Raw genomic sequence first — 19,532 nt, 5'->3', positions numbered from 1 at the left:
GGCTGGGTGAAAACAGAAAGTGATCAGAGGAAAGGTGAGCCCAAACTTTGCCATTTTCTTGCCAAGTGACCATAAACAAGTTGTTCCTACTTTCTTGACATCAGTTTCCATATCTGTAAAATTAGGAGTAGGGTGAAGGAACTGATCCCTTCAGGTCTGATGCCCTATAAAAAGCTCAGTAGAATCCAGATTCCAGCTCTGTTTGGATACTTTCCTTGCTCTACCATTCTGTTCAGGGGATCTCCATATGTATTCACCCAATCAAAGTAGAACATTGATGTTTGCTATGCAAATAACACAAGAAAAATCTATTAGCTCCATGAGAACATCACTACCAACATGAGGAGGCTTTCTCCTTTAATATATCCCACAGGGCAACTTCCAAGTGAGCCTCTTTCAAATTAGAACTGAATCAGAATCACTATTGATTAGGAAAATTGCAAATTAAAACATTTCTGAGGAACTACTTCACACCCATTAGACTAGCTAATGAAATAAAAAAGAAACTAGAAACTGCTGGAGGGAATGTGTAAAAATTGAGACCTTAATATCCTTCTGGTGGAGTTGTAAACTGGTTCAACCATTCTGGGGAATAATTTGAACTATGAAAAAATTGTTATAAAAACAAGCATACCATTTAACCTAGCAAATCCACTACCAGTTCTTTATCCCATAGAGATCAAAGAAAAGGAAAGAATCTGTATGTATAAAATATTTTATCATCTCTTTTTGTCATGGTAAAGAATTAAAAAGGGGATACCCATCAATTGGGAAATGACTGAACAAGTTGTGACATATGATTGTAATGGAATACTTTTATGCTATAAGAAATGATAAGGATGGTTTTGGAAAAATCTGGGAAAGCTTCCATGAACTGATGCAAAGTCAATGGAGAGAACCAGAAGAAAATTGTATACAGTAATAGCAATATTGAAATAATGATTAACTATGTTTGATCAATACAATGATCCAAGACAATCTCAAAATATTTTTGTTGAAAAATTCTATCCACCTATAGAGAAAAAAATTGATGATGTCTGAGTACAGATTGAAACATACTTTTTCACTTTATTTTTGGTACCATAGCTAATATGGAAATGTTTTGCATGATTTCACTTGTGTAATTGATTTCACAATATTTGCCTCTTCAGTGGGTAGGGGAAGGACTGGAAAGAGGGAGAGAATTCATAACCCAATTTTTTTTAAATGAACAGTAAAAATATCAATTTGAAAAATTAGAGTTGAAGGCCCTAAACCAAAGAAGGCCTCATTAGAAGTGTCAATGAGATTCCCTGAGGAGTGAAGGTGGGGGTCTAGGCAGATAGGTACTAGATCAATCCTTTAAGGGAGGTTAAAAAAACTTAGCTTCTAAAAGGGTGTGACTAATGATGAATTCAGCTCAGACAAGGATCCACTAAATGTAGCCTTGTGTAAGTTAAGTAAGAATTCATAGGGAAGAAGCAAGGAAAGAAATGGAAGCCCAAAGAAAAGTTATCTGGTGGAGATCATAGAGTGAGACTACAGTTGTACAGGGAAAAAGGAATTGGATTTTGAATAAAAAGATTTATCATCAAGTAGTCTCTCTCTGGATTTTGGCTTCTTCATTTGCAACATGAGAAAAGACCAAATGACCTCAAGATCCCTTCCTATTTTTACATCATTCTGACTTCAGGACAGAGTTGGGACTTGAAGTGAGATCTATTGACATATCACCCAGTGATCTGTAAATATCCCCTGCCTCTTCAGTGTTCCTTGTATGCTGTGTAGATCTAGCCTTAGTATGTAGTAACATTTAAACTGTGCACCAAGTGGATGGTGAATAATGTTGTTAATAATAGCTATCACATAGTATTTTAAAGCTTAAAACAACTCTATAAGATGAACAATACAAGTACTAGGATTCCCATTTTACAGATGAGGAAAATGAAGATCCTAGAGAAAAATTGTCTACAATTCTATTGTTAGTAACTGACAGATCTTGAACCCAGGTCTTTCAAGTCCAAGATCATTTGACTGATTCACTATACCACAGGGCTGATTAGTCTTAGAAAATAACTATGGGCATATAAAATGAGGCAGGGAAAGATATTTTGGGAGGGCATTCCCGATTTAATGCACTATTCACCTCAACCACTACATTGAATCTCTGCCCTTGTTCAGGGAATCATAAACCTCCCAGGCAGGGAATTTTTTTTTAACCTGACATGTTGTTTAGAAATCCCATTGCCAATGCAGATAGACATAGTTTGGTGCCATTTGCAATAATTTTTGCTTTTTTTTGAGGAAATTAGTGTACCTGAATCCACAGACCTATTAAGTATCTGAGTATAAATTTGAACTCAGGGCTTGCTGACTCCAGGACCAGGGCTTTATCTACTGTCCCATCTAACTGCCCCTTTTGGCTTGGTTTAAAAAAGAATTTTCCAATTAACAAACATTCACTTTTTCTTTTTCCCTTAAACCTCTCCACTTAAACACAAGCAAGTAAACAAAAATCAAAAGAAAACCCTTATAATTATATTCATACAAGTTAGGCTAAGTTCAAAACTATGTGCATATTCTGCATATTGAGATCAGTATATTTTTGTCACAAAGTATGTAGAATTCTTTATCACTGATCCATTGGAATCATGGTGGATTAGAGTCCTTGAGTTTTTCAAAATTATTCATTCTTGAAAATAATATTTCCCCTCACATAAATTCTTCTGTGCTGCTCACTTTACTTAGTATCAGTTCATAGAAATCTTTAATAGTTTTTTCGGAAACCACCAATTTCATCATTTCTTAAAGGAATAAATAGTATTACAGGCTTGTCTACACTGATCATGGATATATATTTTGTTCAACCATTTTCCAATTAATGGCACTCCCTTAGTTTCCAATTTTTTTGGATGATATAAAAGAACTGTTATAAAATATGTGTGTGTGTGTGTGTGTGTGTGTGTGTGTGTGTGTGTGTATGTCCATTTCCCCTTTCTTTGAGGTAGAGGTCTAGCAAGTTGTCTAGGATACTTAAAATTTATATGAATTATCCTGAGTCACAGAGTCAGTATGTGTCAGAAGGTCTTTTTGACTGAGATTGACTCTCTGTCAAATGATGATAGGCTGCTATAACAACAACAACAACAACAACAACAACAGTAAGAATACAAAAGAATACAAAAAGCTTTGAAAAGTACCTTAAACTCATTTGTTGGGGCAGCTAGGTGTTGCAGTAGATAGAGCAGCAGCCCTGGAGTCAGGAGTACCTGAGTTCAAATCCGGCCTCAGACACTTAATAATTACCTAGCTGTGTGGCCTTGGGCAAGCCACTTAACCCCATTGCCTAGCAAAAAAAAAAATAAGCTCATTTGTTTGCATACATATTTGTATGTTGTTCAGATATTTTTACTGTTCATGAACACGTGGACCATCACATTGACCATGGAATTTTCTTGGCATAGATTCTGGAGTGTTTTATCATTTCCTTCTCCAAGATATTAAGGCAAATAGAGGTTATTTTATTTACCCAAGGATGGACAGTTAATCAGTATCTGAGGCTGGATTTGAACTAGAGTCTTTCTGACTCTGTGGCAGCTAGGTGGTACAGCTGATAGAGTACTTGACTTGGAGTTAGGAAGACTCATCTTGATGAGTTCAAAGCTAGTCTTAGACATTTGCTAATTTGGTTAGAAGTTACTCTAAGCAAGTCACTCAGCCCTGTTTGTCTCAGTTTCTCATGTGTAAGATGAGTCAGAGAAGGAAATGTCAAACTCTTTCAATATCTCTACCAAGAAAATCCCAAAATGGGGTCACAAAGAGTCAAACATGACTGAAATGGCTCAACATCAACTTCATGGTTCAAGGCTTAGTGCTCTATCTACTGATCCATCTGGTTCCTACATTTATATCTGTGTGTGAGTATATATTTATATACATACACACATAACATATATATATGTATATATATGGGTATATATATATATACATGTATATATGTGTTTACAAACACACACACACACACATATATATATATGTTAATACACATATGTGATAGCTCTCCAAATATTGAAAGTTTGAATCATTAAGTTAGAGATTTTTCCATTTACACTCTCCAAATATCAATGAACTGTATGAAGCATTTAGGACTCATTTTATTCCATGAAGCTAGTCCCTTTAGAATTTGTTTAGAGAGTAGTTTTCTAGTACCATTTTATTCATTTCATAATCCCTTAGAAACATTAAGGCTTTCCACACTATTAAATATAAAAAATACACATCTGGGAATATGGTACTAATTCTATTAGTCAGAGGAAGGATACAGTCTCAAGGATTACAGAGTGTGTCTATACTGATCTTGGATATAGAGTTGGATCATGTAAATGATGAATCTAGACTGGGCTTCCCTGTGGATCCTCAAGTATATCAAAGATGAGAGGTTGCTTGAAACCCTAGGACTGAAAGGGTTTCTACATAGAGGTAGATCAAAACCTAGATGATAATAACCAGGACAAAGAACCAGTGTACACCCACCTCTGAATTCTCTCCACATTTGAACTTTTTTCCAGATGATATGATTTTATTTGTTTATTTGGATAGAGGTGGTTGATCTATCCAGGTAATAGTCAATACTTATATAGTATGTTCAAGTTTATAGAACACTTTATTCATGATAAATCCATTATGTAAGTAGTGTGGTTGCTATTGTAGTTGTTGGTCAGTTATTTCAGTTATGTTGACTTTTAATGACCCCATTTGGGGCTTTCTTGCCAGAGATACTATAGTAGTTTATGATTTCCTTCTTCAACTCATTTTACAGATGAGGAAGCTGAAGCAAACAGGGATAAATGACTTGCCCAGGGTCACACAGCAAGTAAATGTCTGAAATCAAATTTCAGGCCTGGTACTCTATCTACCATGCCACCATTTGACAGATAAGGAATCTGTCCATGTCTTGTTAGATCTAAAGTTTACATATGTTCTTTCTCCTCATTCCATTCCATTATAAAATCCCTGAAGACAATGACTATACTTTGGTCTTTATTTGTATCACCATAATTTAGCATTGTACCTGACCCATAATATGAGCTTAGTCAGTTCTTGTCATTGGGCAAGTCAATAACATACACACAGCAAGGACAATCTCTATGGCACCTCCATATAGGACAAATGGATGGACTGCCCCAAATTCTGTCTAGCATATATCTCACCTTGAACTCATTCACCTTGGCCTGCCATAAATCCAATCTAAGAAGTCAAATGATATATTTTCTGCCTATATCAGCTCTTCAGAGAGAGAAAGATTGGAAGCTCTCATCTATCTCATTCCAAGATTGATCAGGTCAAGTGAATCAGTAAGTATCATCATTACTTAGATGCTTTAAAAGATTCATGATCTTGTCAGTGTAGGTACCTTGTCTACTGGCAGAATATCTATCTTCTATGCCTCAGCATTACTAGGGCCAAAAAATTTTAAAATTTAAAAAAAGTTTAAAATCACTTGAATTCATACATTGTTCCAGATATATAGGTGAGGCAGCTAAATAGTAGAGTGGCTAGAAATTCAGTCCTGGAATCAGGAAGACTCATCTTCCCAAGTTCAAATCTGAACTCAGACACTTACTGAGTGATGTTAGGCAAGTCACTTTATCCTGTTTGCCTCAGTTTTCTCATCTGTTAAATTAGTTAGAAAACGAAATGTCAAACTATGCCAGTATCTTTGCCAAGAAAATCCCAAATGAGTTCTCAGACAGGACTAAAATGACAATAACAACAAAAAAATGTTGCCTAAGGCCTGTTGGTACTTACTACTATGCTCCCTACCCCATTGTCTTCTAACCTCTGAAAATCCAGAGTCATTTCTTTACAACAATGAAACTTCAGAGCAGCATCATTTGTGTTAACTGTACATTTGGCACTAATAGTTTTCAAAATTCATTTGTATCCATTATCTCATTTGCTCTTTATTAGAACTTTCAAGAGAGCAGGGATTTTTTTAATGTTTATTTTATAGATAGCAAAATGGCACAGATATGAAAAGTGACTCAGCCAAAGTCACACAACAAATCAGGGACAGATCCAGTACTATAATAACCTAAGAAGGATATTCCTGCTAAATGTTTACCAACTAGCTCTGGGGAAGAGAGCTGAGGGTGGAATAATGTGCATTGTTAACTTTTTTTTCAAAGTTTAAACAAACTAAGCATATCAAGTCCTGATTTACAACATTTACCAATTTCTGAAGTGTTTACTGCTCACCCTGAACATTTGACAAGCAGTTCTAGTTAGGCCACAGGAGCTATCTCCAGCACATCACTGAACCCAGGATCATTTTCTTCTTGCCAAATTCACACACACACACACACACACACACACACACACACACAAACAATGTATACACACACAAATACACATACCCTATTTTGACAGCGTTCTACCAAAAGTTTAGTTAAATAACCTTTTATTTAAAGAAAAAAAGATGTCTATTTGTTGACAATAAAAATCTAATGGATTTTTCCATTCTTTATTGGTGGATAAATATTTGAGCTGCTGAATGGCTGACATACACACAATCTACCATTTTCCACTACACACATCCTTACTTAAGCACCCAAGGCTCTAAAAAAATTCTGGAATGACATAATTCACAAAAAGATAGAGTGGAACACTTTTTCAGACTAAGACAACTTGAAAGATTTCCAGGAAAGAGCTTTTGCTTCAGGATGAGAGAGGAGTGCAGTTCAGTCCCGGTCATGCTGAAGCAGACCAGTTCCAGTGATTCAGGAGCAGGAAGCAAAATGACTAGGTCAGTGACAGTACTGGTAGTTTCTAGAAACTTCAGCCCAGAAACTGCCAAGAACAACTTGGAAGGCCAACAGGAAGTTTGTCTCACCAGGATGAGAATGGAGCACAGTCCAGCACAGGCTTCAGCAGCACAAACCAGAATCAAAGGACAAGGAGCAGTCCTTGAGAGTCACTGAAGTTTCAGTCAGTGGCTGTTTCTGGAGTTCTCAACCCACAGAGAGTAAGGGAGTCAGAAGGAGATTACAGAGTTTCTTTGCTAACATTGACACAGGACTCTATTGCTTCTCTCACACTCTAATCTGGATCACAACCCTGGGTTGCAGTCTTAGGAAGAGGAGGAGCAGAAGCACAACAGTGTTTACTGTCACAGGGGAGTGGGAGAGGGGAAGATCCTCCTCACAGTTCCATGACAGAGATCAGAACAAAGGCCAGGAGAATAGTAAGCATACCTCTCCTTAAATCATTCCACCTTGGAAAAACTGAAGACTTGCAGGTACCTAGAAATATCTCTGAAAAATCTGCAAAAAGGGCTGAAAGCTTGGAACAAAAGTAGAGTCACACCTTAACAGAGTGGTTAAAGCAAATCATAGGCTGAGGAAATGAACAAACAAAAAAGAAAAAAATCTGAGCATAGAAAGTTGCTACAGAGATAGGGAAGATAAAAACACTCAGAAAAAAAGAAGACAATAACATCAAAGCTCCTACATCCAAGAGGTCATGTAATAAACATGGCCAGAAGGCCAAGAGGCCAAGAGGCCATGGAAGAGTTCAAAAAGGATTTTTAAAACTAAGCAAGAGAGGCAGAGGAAAAATTGGAAAGAAAAATGATAGGAGAAAATCATGTAAAACAAGTCAATAGCTTGGTGAAGGAGGCACAAAAATATTGAAGGAAATAAGATCTTAAAAATCAGACTGGTGACTTTTGGTCAAGATGGAGGAGAGAAGACTACACTACACTTGGGCAAATGGAAAACTCCTTAAAAAATAGAATTGGTCAACTGGAAAGGGAATTGTAAAAGATAAATGAAGAAAAATCTTCTTTCAAAAAAAGAATGGAATTGATGGAAACTAATGACTTCATGAGACAACAAGATTGTGTTAAACAAAACCAAAAGATTGAAAAAAATAGAAGAAAATATAAAATACCACATCAGCAAAACCACTGACCTTGAGAACAGATCAAGATGGAAGAGCCTTAGAATTATAGGCCTTCCTGAAAACATTGAAGAGAAAAAAAGCCTGGATTTAATATTACAGGATTTAGTGATGGAAAATTGCTCTGATATCATGGAACCAGAGGCCAAAATAGTTATTGAAAGAATATATTAATCCTCTCCAGAAAGAGATCCTAAAATGAAAACACCAAGGAATGTTGTGGCCAAATTCCAGAACTATCAGATAAAAGAAAAAAGTTCTACAAGCAGCCAGAAGAAAATAATTTAAATACCAAGGAGCCACAGTAAAGATTACATAGGACCTGGCCACAGCAGCATTAAGAGCCTGGTATGAGATATTCTGAAGAGCAAGGGAGCTTGGAAGGCAGCCAAGAATCCATTACCTGGCAAAACTGAGCTTTCTCTTCTAGGAGGAAAAAATGGATATTTAATGAAATAGAAGACTTCCAAGATTTCATGATGAAAGAGCTAAATAAAAAAAATTTGGACATCAAACAGGAGGCTCAAGAGATACATGAAAAGGTAAAAAAGCAAAACAAAACCTATATCTAATAAGATGAAATTGGCTGTATATCCACTTGGTAGAAAGAGTTGCATAACTCTTGAGAATTATAACTCTATCAGAGAGAATATACATAGCCATAGAGAGAATATACATAGCCATAGAGAGAATATACATAGCCAGAAGTAATGGACACATAGCTTTTCTGTTACTCAGATAGAATTATTTAAAAACAATACCTCCTTAAAAAGGGGGACAGTAAGGAGAAGGGAGGAAGTGAGAACCACCTGAATCTTCATCTCATCACACTTGGCTTAAAGTTAACTTAGACACACGTAGTTAAGTTAAGAAACTTATCTTAACTTTCAAGCATTAAAAGGGGAAAAGGGGAGGTGGGGACAGGGAGGGGGAGAAAAAACGGGAACTAACAGAAGGAAGGAAAGAAGGGGAAAAGGGAAAGGGCAAATAAAGGGGAGGGGGATTGACATAAGAGGGTATATATAAACTGAAGGTGGCAGTATTCAGAAACAAAATACTGGGGAATATGGATAAAGGGGGAAAAATGGGGAAAATACAGACAGAAGGAAGTTAGCATGGAGGAAAATATAATTATAACTTTGAATGTGAATGGGATGAACTCTCCCTTAAAAGGCAAGTGAATAGCAGACTGGATTAAAAAACAGAATCCTACAATATGCTTACAAGAAACTCATTTGAAGCAGAGAGATAGAGAGTAAAGGTAAAAGGTTGGAGGAAAATATATTTTGCTCCAGCTGAAGTGAAAAAAGCAGGGTAGCAATCCTCATCTCAGACAAAGCAGCTGCAAAAATAGTGTTAAAAGAGATAAGGAAGGAAACTATATTCTCCTAAAAGGTACCATAGACAATAAAGTAATTTCAATACTAAATATGTATGTATCCAATGGTACAGCATGTAAATTCTTACAGAAGTTGAAAGAGCTACAGGAAGACATAGACAGCAAAACTCTAATAGTGGGAGACCTCAACCTCCTGCTCTCAGATTTAGATAAATCCAATCATAAAATAAACAAGGAAGTTAAGGAGTTAAATAAATTCTTAGAAAACCTAGATATGATAGACCTATGGAAGAAATTGAATAGGGATAGAAAGGAATACACTTTTTTACCCTGCAGTACACGGCACTTACACAAAATTGACCATATAATAGGACATAAAAACCCAATAATCAATTGCAGAAAAGCAGAAATAGTGAATACATCTTTCTCAGATAATAATTCAATAAAAATCATATGTAATACTACCAGGGAGATATAGACCCAGAACTAACTGGAAACTAAAGAAGCACATTTTAAAAAAATGAGTGTATCAAGCAACAAATTATAGAAAGAATTAGTTATTTCATCCTAGATAATGACAATAATGAAACAACATACCAAAACCTATAGGATACACTCAAGGCGGCTGTCAAGGGATATATTATACCTTTAAATGCCTCCATGAATAAATTAGAGAAAGATATGAAACTAAAAAAAACTAGAGAAAGAACAAATTAAACCCCCCCAATTAAATACCAAATTAGAAATTCTAAAAATTAAAGGAAAAATTAATAAAATCAAAAGCAATAAAACTGTTGAACTAATAAATAAAACCAAGAGTTGGTTTCACGAAAAAAAAAACAATAAAATTGATAAACATCTGGTCAAATTGATTAAAAAAATAAGAAGAAAGCCAAATTGCTAGTATCATAAAGGAAAAAAGGTGAACTTACCACCAATGAGGAGGAAATTAAAGTAATAATTTAGAATTGTTTTGCCTAACTCTATGCCAATAAATTTGACAATTAAGTAAAATCGATGAATATTTACAAAAATATAAGTTGCCCAGAATAAAGGAAGAGGAAATTAAAATCCTAACTAGCCCTATCTCAGAAAAAGAACTTCAACAAGCCATTATTGAACTCCTTAGGAAAAAGTCTCCAGGACCAAATGGATTCACAAGTGAATTCTATCAAACATTTAAGGAACAATTGGTTCCAATTCTATATAAACTCTTTGGAAAAATAAGGAGAGATGGAACTCTGCCTAACTTTTTCATTGACATCAATATGATGCTGATAGCTAAACCAGAAAGAGTTAAAACAGAGAAAGAAAATTATAGACCTATCTCCCTGATGAATATAGATGCAAAAAATCTTAAATAAAATCTTAGCAAAATGACTACATCAAGTTATCACTAGGATAATACATTATAACCAAGTAGGATTTATCCCAGGAATACAGGGTTGGTTTAATATTAGGAAAATTGTCAATATAATTAATCATATCAATAACAAACCTAACAGAAGTCATATGATTATATCAATAGATGCTGAAAAAGCTTTTGACAAAATACAGCACCCATTCCTACTAAAAACATTAGAGAGCATAGGAATAAATGGATTGTTCCTTCAAATAATAAACAATATCTATCTGTAACCATCAACAAGCATTTTATGGAATGGGGATAGGCTAGAGGCATTCCCACTAAGACCAGGAGTGAAACAAGGATGGCTCACTATCACGACTACTATTCAGTATCGTATTAGAAATATTAGCTTCAGCAATAAGAGAAGAAAAAGAAATCAAAGGAATTAGAATAGAGAAGGAAGAAACAAAACTCTCACTCTTTTCAGATGACATAATGGTGCACTTAGAGAATCCCAAAAATCATCTAAGAATGTACTAGAAATTATTAGCAACTTTAGCAAAGTAGAAAGATGTAAAATAAACTCTCATAAAGCCTCAATGTTTCTAAATATGGCTTGCAAGATGCAGCAGAAAGAATAGAAAGTGAAATCCCATTCAAAGTAACTTCAGACAATATAAAATACCTGGGAATCTACCTGTTAAGGCAGACTCAGAAAGTTTTTGAAAGCAATTACAAAACATTTCTCACACAAATAAAATCAAACTGCATTGTTGGTAGAGTTGTAAACTCATCCAACCTTTCTGGAGAGCAATTTGGAATTATGCCCAAAAGGCAACAAAAATGTGCATCCCCTTTGATTCAGCATACTGAGTCTGTACCCTCAAGAGATTATGAAAAAGGGTAAAAACATCACCTCTACAAAAATGTTCATAGCAGCTCTGTTTGTGGTGGCAAAGAATTGGAAATTAAGTGAATGTCCTCCAATTGGGTGATGGCTTAACAAACTGTGGTATATGTATGTCATGGAACACTATTCTATTAGAAATCAGGAGAGATGGGAATTCAGGGAAGCCTGGAAGGATTTGCATGAAATGATGCTGAGTGAGAGGAGCAAAACCAGAAAAACATTGCACATCCTAACAACAACATGGGGGTGATGATCAACCTTGATGGACTTGCTCATTCCATCAGTGCAACAACCAGGGATAACTTTGGGCTATGTGCTATGGAGAATTCCATCTATATCCAGAGAAAGAATTATGAACTTTGAATAAAGATCAAAGACTATTACCTTCAAATTAGGGGAAAAAAACCCGTTATCTTATTATGAAATTTTTCTATCTCAAACTTTATTTTTCTTCCTTAAGGATATGATTTCTTTGTCATCATATTCAACTGAGATCAATGTATACCATGGAAACAATGTAAAGACTTACACGCTGCCTTCTGTTGGTGGGGGGGGGGGAGGAAAGCAAGAGTGGGAGAAAATTTTAAAACTCAAAATAAATAAAATAATTCTAAAAAAAAGAGAAATAGAGAAGTGGATTTGGGGTACGAATAGGGAAACAAGTTCTATTTTTGGATATTTTGTGTTTGACATGCCTAGATGACATCCAAACTGTAATGTCTGACAGGCAGTTGTTGATTTCTGACTCTATGGGAATGTCTGCTTTTTTAAGTTACTCATTTTTTTAATGTTATTGCCACTTTCCATTTACTATTCTCTGCTCAACCCCTCCCTTGCAAAAATATATATTTAGCCCTACAAAACAAATTAGCATATTATTAATATTTTAATTATCATTATATTATTATAAAATTATTATTATAAAAATAAAAACATCAGACTGGGTCAAATGGAAAAAGAGATAGAAAAGTCAATGAGGAGAAAAAGGTCTTTCTTAAAAGGAGGTAAAAATCAATGAAGAAAATAAGTCCTTAGAATATAAAAGTGACCAAAAGAAAGCTGATGACTTTTTGAAAAGTCAAAAAACAATTAAAAAACCAAAAAGAATGAAAGACTAGAAGCTAATGTAAAATATGTCATTGGAAAGACAACTGATCTGGAAATTGAGCCAGGAGAGAAACTTAAAAATTATTGGAAAGCCTGAAAGCCATGGTCAAAAAAAGAGTCTATATATCTTCTGACAAGAGATTCTCAAGGAAAACTATGCTGACAATTCTAGAAACTTTGATCACATCTTCAAAGAGCTCTTTAAAAAAAACTCCCAGGAATTATTAACATCAAATTTATGAACTCTCCAAGGTCAAGAAGAAAATATTTCAAGCAGTCAGAAAGAAATAATTAAGAATCAAGGAAGTCATGGTCGTGATAACACAAGATAGAACAGTTTCTACATTAGAGGACTGGAGGACTTGGGATATGATATTATGGATGGCATAAGAGCTTGGATTGCAACCAAGAATCAACTACCCAGCAAAAAGTGAGCATACCATTTCAGGGAAAAAGTGGATATTAAGTGAAATAGTGAACTTTCAAACTTCTCTGATAAAAAAGATCAGAGTTGAACAGAAAATTTGATCTTCAAACATGAGACTTAAGTGAAGTATAAAAAGATAAACAGGAAAGGCAAATCACAAGAGATTTAATGATGTATATAGACAGGGCTCAGGTAAAATTTCAATATGAAGGAATAATATATTAAAAAGGTAGAGTTGATGGATGAGAGGAGAATGTACTGGGAGAAAGGGAAAGGTAAAAGTAAGCTGGAACCAGTTATTTCAAACAAAAGAGGCAAGAAAAAGCTTTTTGAGGTGGGGGAGTTGAGGAGGGAGATGAGTGATCCTTACATTGAAATTGAGAGACAGAATAACATGCATTCTATTTTTTAATTTTAATTTTTTAATTTTCTTTAATTTATTTACACATTACTAAAATATTCTTGTTCAAGAGTAAATAAAATACCCCCTCCTCCACAAAAATATAAAACCTCGTGATAAATAAAGTGAAAGAAAGAGAAAAAAATGTGTTTCAGTCTGTGTTCTGATACCATCATCTCTGTCTTGGGTGAATCACTTTCTTTATCATAAGTCCATCATAGTAGTTACTTGCATATTTTTCCACAGTTGCTGTTTCTGATTGTAATGCCCTCCATCCATTCCTCTCCACTACCATCTATTATATTTTCTCTCTCCGTTCACTCTGTCCTTCTTCAAAAATGTGTTGGGAGTCAACCCAGTGGTGCTGTGGACAAAGCACTAACCCTGGAACCATGAGGCTTCAAGCCTACCTCCCACCCCAGACACCCAGCAACTACCTGGCCCTGTGGCCCAGACAGACCACCCAATACCAGCATCTTGCAAAAAGTAAAAAAGAAAATGAGTTATATCTTACTATCCTCTCCTGTGATCTACCGTATTCTCTATCACCCACATCCCCCTCCCCTCCCCCCTCCCCCTTCTCTCCTTTTTCTTCTAGATGTTTATACCCGGTTGAGTTTTTATGCTGTTTCCTCTCTGAGCCATTTCTGATGAGAATGAAGGTTCCCTCATTCCCCCTAGCCTTCCCCCTTCTATACCACTGCAAAAGCTACATGAAATATCTTTTATATGAAATATCTTACCCTATTCTACCTTTCTTTTTTCTTTTTCCCCAATATATTTCCCTTTCACCCTCCATTTTTACAATATATTATATCTTCAAATTCAGGTCTCTCCTGTGCCTTATCTATAAAAGCTCCTTCTACCTGCTCTATTAAGTGAGAAGGTTCATATGAGTATTATCAGTATCATCTTTCCATGCAGGAATGCACACAGTTTATCATCATTAAGTCCCTCATCATTTACCCTTCTCATCCACCCTCTCTATGCTTCACCTGAGTCCTGTACTTGAACATCAAACTTTCTGTTCAGCTTTGGTCATTTCAACAGGAACATTTGCAAGTCCCGTTTCATTGAAAGTCCACCTTTTTCCCCTGGAAGAAGATGTTCAGTTTTGCTGGGTAGTTGATTCTTGGTTCTCTGATTGCTCTCCTGGTCTGTGAATGACCATAAGCACACTCCTAGCCTGGGGTTGTGAAGGGGGTCCCTGCTCTATGGGGCTCTAGACTGTGACCAGGGTCTGAATATGGTCAAAGTCCCAGAGTCCTGTTCCAGGGACAGGGGACAGACTTCGTCAGTCTCCCCCCACTCCCTTACCTTTGGTGGGCTGAGCATTCAGGGCCCGGCTGCCTGGAGACTCCTGCTGGGTGGTCCCATGGATCTGCTTCTGTTTTCTGTGATCTGGGCTGCCAGGGCCATGCTAAAGGCCTCGGCTTCACACTTGCTCTGGCAGAGGTCTCCCTGCTGATCTTCTGAGTTGTGCTTGGTGTTCCATGGGGCTGTTCCTGGGAGGCTGAAGTTCCTTTGTTCAGGTGTGGTGCCACCCCTCCAATGCTATGGAACACAGTTTTCCCACTAATTTCCAAGTTACCTTTGGCTGGAGAATTTCTTCCCTGGATCTTTCTGTGGGTTCTTTCTCTCAAAAATTTAGTTAGAGTCATCATTTTAAGGTTTTGGAAATATTTTGGAGAGAGCACCTAAGAGACATTTTCTCTTGCTGCTATCTTGGCTCCACCTAAAGAGTTTTTTAATCATAACATGCATTCTCAATTGGGCATAGAAATCTAACTTGTGCCAGAAAGTAAAGTGGGGTAGAGGTGATAGAAGGTAGGGCAGATTGTGGGAGGGTGTAGTTAGAAGCAAAACATTTTTGAGGAGGGGCTAGGATGAAAGGAGAAAGAATAGAATAAATGGGGTGTAGGAAGAATAGGATGGTGGGAATTACAAATAACTATAGTAACTATGGGGAAAAATATTGAAACATGTTCTCAAACATTGAGAACTATGTCAAATTTAAAAAAACATAAGAGTTATTTCTCAATTGAAAAATTATAAAAAATTCAGATGAGGTTATCAATGCTATCTAAGGCTATATTTTAAAAAATTCTACCTCACTACTGATTGAAGAAATGCATATTAGAATGATTCTAAAGTACTACCTTATACATTTTTGAAATGGTTAATAGGACAGAAAAGGAAAAAGAAAAATTTTGGAGAGAGGATGAAAATGAGACATTAATACATTATTTGAGGAGTTGTGAAATGATTCAAACATCACACAGAGCAATTTGGAATTGTATTTTATACCTCAAAGGGTTATAAAACCATTCATGCCCTTTGACCAAGCAATGCTCCTGCAATTATTTTTATTCCTAAAGAGATGAAAAATAGGAAAGAAAAGGACCTATATGAATAAGAATATTTATAGATGCTCTTCTCTGGTGGCAAGGAATTCAAAATTGAGGTGATAATCATCAATTGGGGAATGGCTGAACAAGTTGTGGTGTCTGATTGTGATGGAATGCTATTGTACTATAAGAAATGATGAGAAGGATGCTCTCAGTAAAACTTGCAAAGACTTACAAGAGTGGATGCAATGTGATGCAAAGTAATAGCAATACTGTAGGATGATCAGCTGTTATTGACTTCACTTTTCTGAACAACTCTGTGACTCAAGATAAGAATGCAATCCAGACTGAAGCATACTTTTGTTTTTACTTAAAAAAACAGCAACATTGGATGATGATATACTATGGTGGATTTAGCTCTTTTAGCAGTTTAGTGCTCAAGGATAATTATCAAAGATTTGTGATGGAATATTCCATCCACATCCAGAGTCAAGATGCAGAGCAAATCATACTATTCATTTTTAAAACTTGTTTTATGCTTTTTTCTTTTTCTCATGTTTTCACACTTGAGTTCTGATTCTTCTTTCTCAACTTGACTAAAATTGAAATATGTTCAAGATGATTATACACATATTACCTATATCAGATTACTCACTGTCATGGGGAGTGGGGGAGCGAAGGGAGAGATGGATGTTGAAAACTATCTTTTCATTGAATTGAAAAAAATGACACTCAAAAAAAGAGACATTACAACCAAAGATCTGGTTTCATAGATCATTGTTGCCATTATTCTACTTGGGCAAGCAGAATGTTGTAATGAAAATAGCACTTAATTACACATTGGTGGGGTTAGGTTCTGCTATTTACTACTCGTAGTGACCAAGACCAAATCATTGAAACTTCCTCCATTGGCTTCAATTTCCTCATTTGTAAAATGATGATATGTGTATTATTCAATTATCTTTGATATTTTATCAGTTTGAATTCATGGAAGCAGAGGATGATAGACTCCAGGGCCATCTCTTCCTCTGTCACACCCCTCAGTGGTTCTGGTGAATATACTCATTATAATCCTTCTGTTCCTATCTTCATGTGTCTTTATGGTTTAGGTTGACCAGTGAGGTTGAAGAACTAAACACGTCCCTTGAGGTCCTGAAAAAGAAGCTGCTTGAATCAGAGCAGGTGCTGAGGAACTTGGAGGATACTCGGATGACCCTGGAGAAAGACATATCCATCAAGGCTAATAGTCTATTCATTGACAAGCAGAAGTGCATGGCACATCGAGCACATTACCCTACTGTTATCAGACTGGCAGGGTACCAGTAGGAACCACTCTTTCCAAGACCACCCCATTCTAAATGAAGATTCACAGAAGGATACTTGTTATTTTTTTTAAAAAAGAACAATAGTTCCACTAAGTAATAATAAACTCTAGTTATGTTAAATGAAATGTGCTTACTTTTGTACATATTCCTTCTGGTATATTAAAGGTAACCTTAGACACTTAAAAACTCAGTGACTCTTGGCTAGTTAGCCTAAGTCTGCTTCAGTTTCTTCATTGGTAAAATAGGGATAATAATATTTACCTCCCAAGGTTGTGAAAGATGAGAATTCACTAAAATTTCTTTTTTATATTTAATATTTATTTATTCTCATTTTGTACAAATAATATTTTTTATGCATTAATAAAATATTCTTGTTTAAGAGTAAACAAAATACCCCCTCCCCCCAAAAATATAGACTCGCTTGAGCGATAAAGTAAAGGGGAGAGAAAAAAATTAAAATTAAAAAAATAGTAATAATTGTAGGTATTGCCAGGTGCAGCAATGGATGGAGCACTAGCCCTAGAGCCATGAGCACCTGAGCCCACATCCGGCCCCGTACACTCAACAATCACCCAGCCATGTGACATGCAAGCCACCCCAACCCCACTGCCCTGCAAAAACCAAAAAAAGACCCAAAATAAAATGAAATAGTAATAATAGTAGGGGTGGCTGGGTGGCAGACAGAGCATTGGCCCTTCAGCCAGGAGCACCCAGGTCCAAATCCGGCTTGAGACACCCAATGATCACCCTTCTATGTGGCCCCAGGCAGGCCACCCAGGCCCATTTGCCCTGCACCCCCCAAAAAATAATAATAATAATAATAATAAATGTGCTTGAGTCTTTGCTCCAACACCAACAACTCTGTCGTGGGTGGATCACATTCTTTATGATAAGCCCATCTCAAAAGTTACTTCCATATTTTTCCATCATTATCATTGCTGGTTGTAACTCCTCTCATATTTCTCTACTACCATGTACTCTATTTTCTCTCCTTTCACTCTGACTCTGCTGTAGGGTAGCTGAGTGGCACAGCAGACAGATCCCTGGCCCTGGGGCCAAGAGGCCCTGAGCCCCCATACCACCCCTTAGGCGCAGCTTCCACCTGGCCCTATGGCCCTGGACAGGCCTTCCAATCCCAGCCCCTTGCAAGAAGTAAAAAAGAAAATGTGTTATATCTGATCACTCCCCCACCATGGCCCATCCTCTCCTCCATCACTCATATCACCCCGCTTCCCCCTGACCCTCCCTTCTCCTAGCCACCTCTGATGAGAGAGAAAATTCCCTCATTCCTCCTTGCCTTCCCCCTTCCATATCATTGCAATAGCTCATTGTAATAAGGAAAAATCTTATTATATGAAGTATCTTGGCCTATTCCCCCTCTCCATTTTCTTTCTCTCATTACATTTCCCTTTTTTCTATTGACTCCATTTTTACACATTATTTTAACTTCAAATTCAGCTTTCTCCTGTGCTTCATCTATAAAGCTCCTTCTACCTGCTCTATTAACTGAGAAGGTTCATATGAGTATTATCAGTGTCATTTTTCTATGCAGGAATACATTCAGTTCATCATCATTAAGTCCCTCATATTTTCCCCCTTCTCCAATCCCTATGCTTCTTCTGAGTCCTGTATTTGAAGATCAAACCTTCTGTTCAGCTCTGGCTATTGCAACAGGAACATTTGAAATTCCCCTGGTTCATTGAAAGTCCATCTTTTTCCCCTGAAAGAGGACATTCATTTTTTGCTGGGTAGTTGATTCTTGGTTGCATTCTAAGCTCTTTTGCCTTACGGTATATTATATTCCAAGCCCTACAAGCTTTTAATGTAGTTGCTGCCAAATCCTGTGTGATTCTGACTGCAGCTCCATGATATTTGAATTGTGTCCTTCTGGCTGCTTGTAATATTTTCTCTTTGACTTGGGAGTTCTGGAACTTGGCTATAATATTCCTAGGGGTTGGTTTTTTTGGGATCTCTTTCTCAGGGGGATCGGTGGATTCTCTCCATTTCTATTTTGCCCTCTGCTACTGGGATATCAGGGCAATTTTCCTGTAGTAATTCATTGAAAATGATGTCAAGGCTCTTTTCCTGATCATGACTTTCAGGTATTCCAATAATTTTTAAATTATCTTTCCTAAATCTATTTTCCATATCAGTTGTTTTTTCAATAAGATGTTTCACATTTTCTTCTAATTTTTCATATTTTTGGGGGGTTTTGAAGTATTGAGTCCTGATTTCTTGTAAATTCATCAATCTCCCTGAGTTCTGTTCTTTGTCTGAAGGATTTGTTTTCCTCAGAGAGTTTTCTTATCTCTTTTTCCATCTGGCCAGTTTTGCTTTTTAAAGCATTCTTCTCCTCAATAACTTTTTGAGCTGTTTTATCCATTTGACCT

The 19,532-nt window shown here is 36.4% G+C and overlaps 1 protein-coding gene across 1 annotated transcript in view; it reads left to right on the top strand.

Annotated features, from left to right (window-relative positions):
- Positions 1 to 17,266, top strand: part of TEKT4 (tektin 4) — a 65,477-nt gene extending 48,211 nt beyond the window's left edge. Inside the window, exon 6 of the mRNA XM_074195997.1 lies at positions 16,927 to 17,266. Coding sequence (XP_074052098.1) covers positions 16,927 to 17,143 — 217 coding nt within the window. The 3' untranslated portion in view covers positions 17,144 to 17,266. The remainder of the gene's footprint in view (positions 1 to 16,926) is intronic.
- The last annotated feature ends 2,266 nt before the right edge of the window (positions 17,267 to 19,532 follow it).

This window comes from Macrotis lagotis, chromosome 8, assembly GCF_037893015.1.
Source record: "Macrotis lagotis isolate mMagLag1 chromosome 8, bilby.v1.9.chrom.fasta, whole genome shotgun sequence".
In the NCBI taxonomy this organism is placed as follows: Eukaryota; Metazoa; Chordata; class Mammalia; order Peramelemorphia; family Peramelidae; genus Macrotis; species Macrotis lagotis.
The sequence above is the reverse complement of the archived record's forward strand: the minus strand, read 5'-3'. Positions and strand labels throughout refer to the sequence as shown.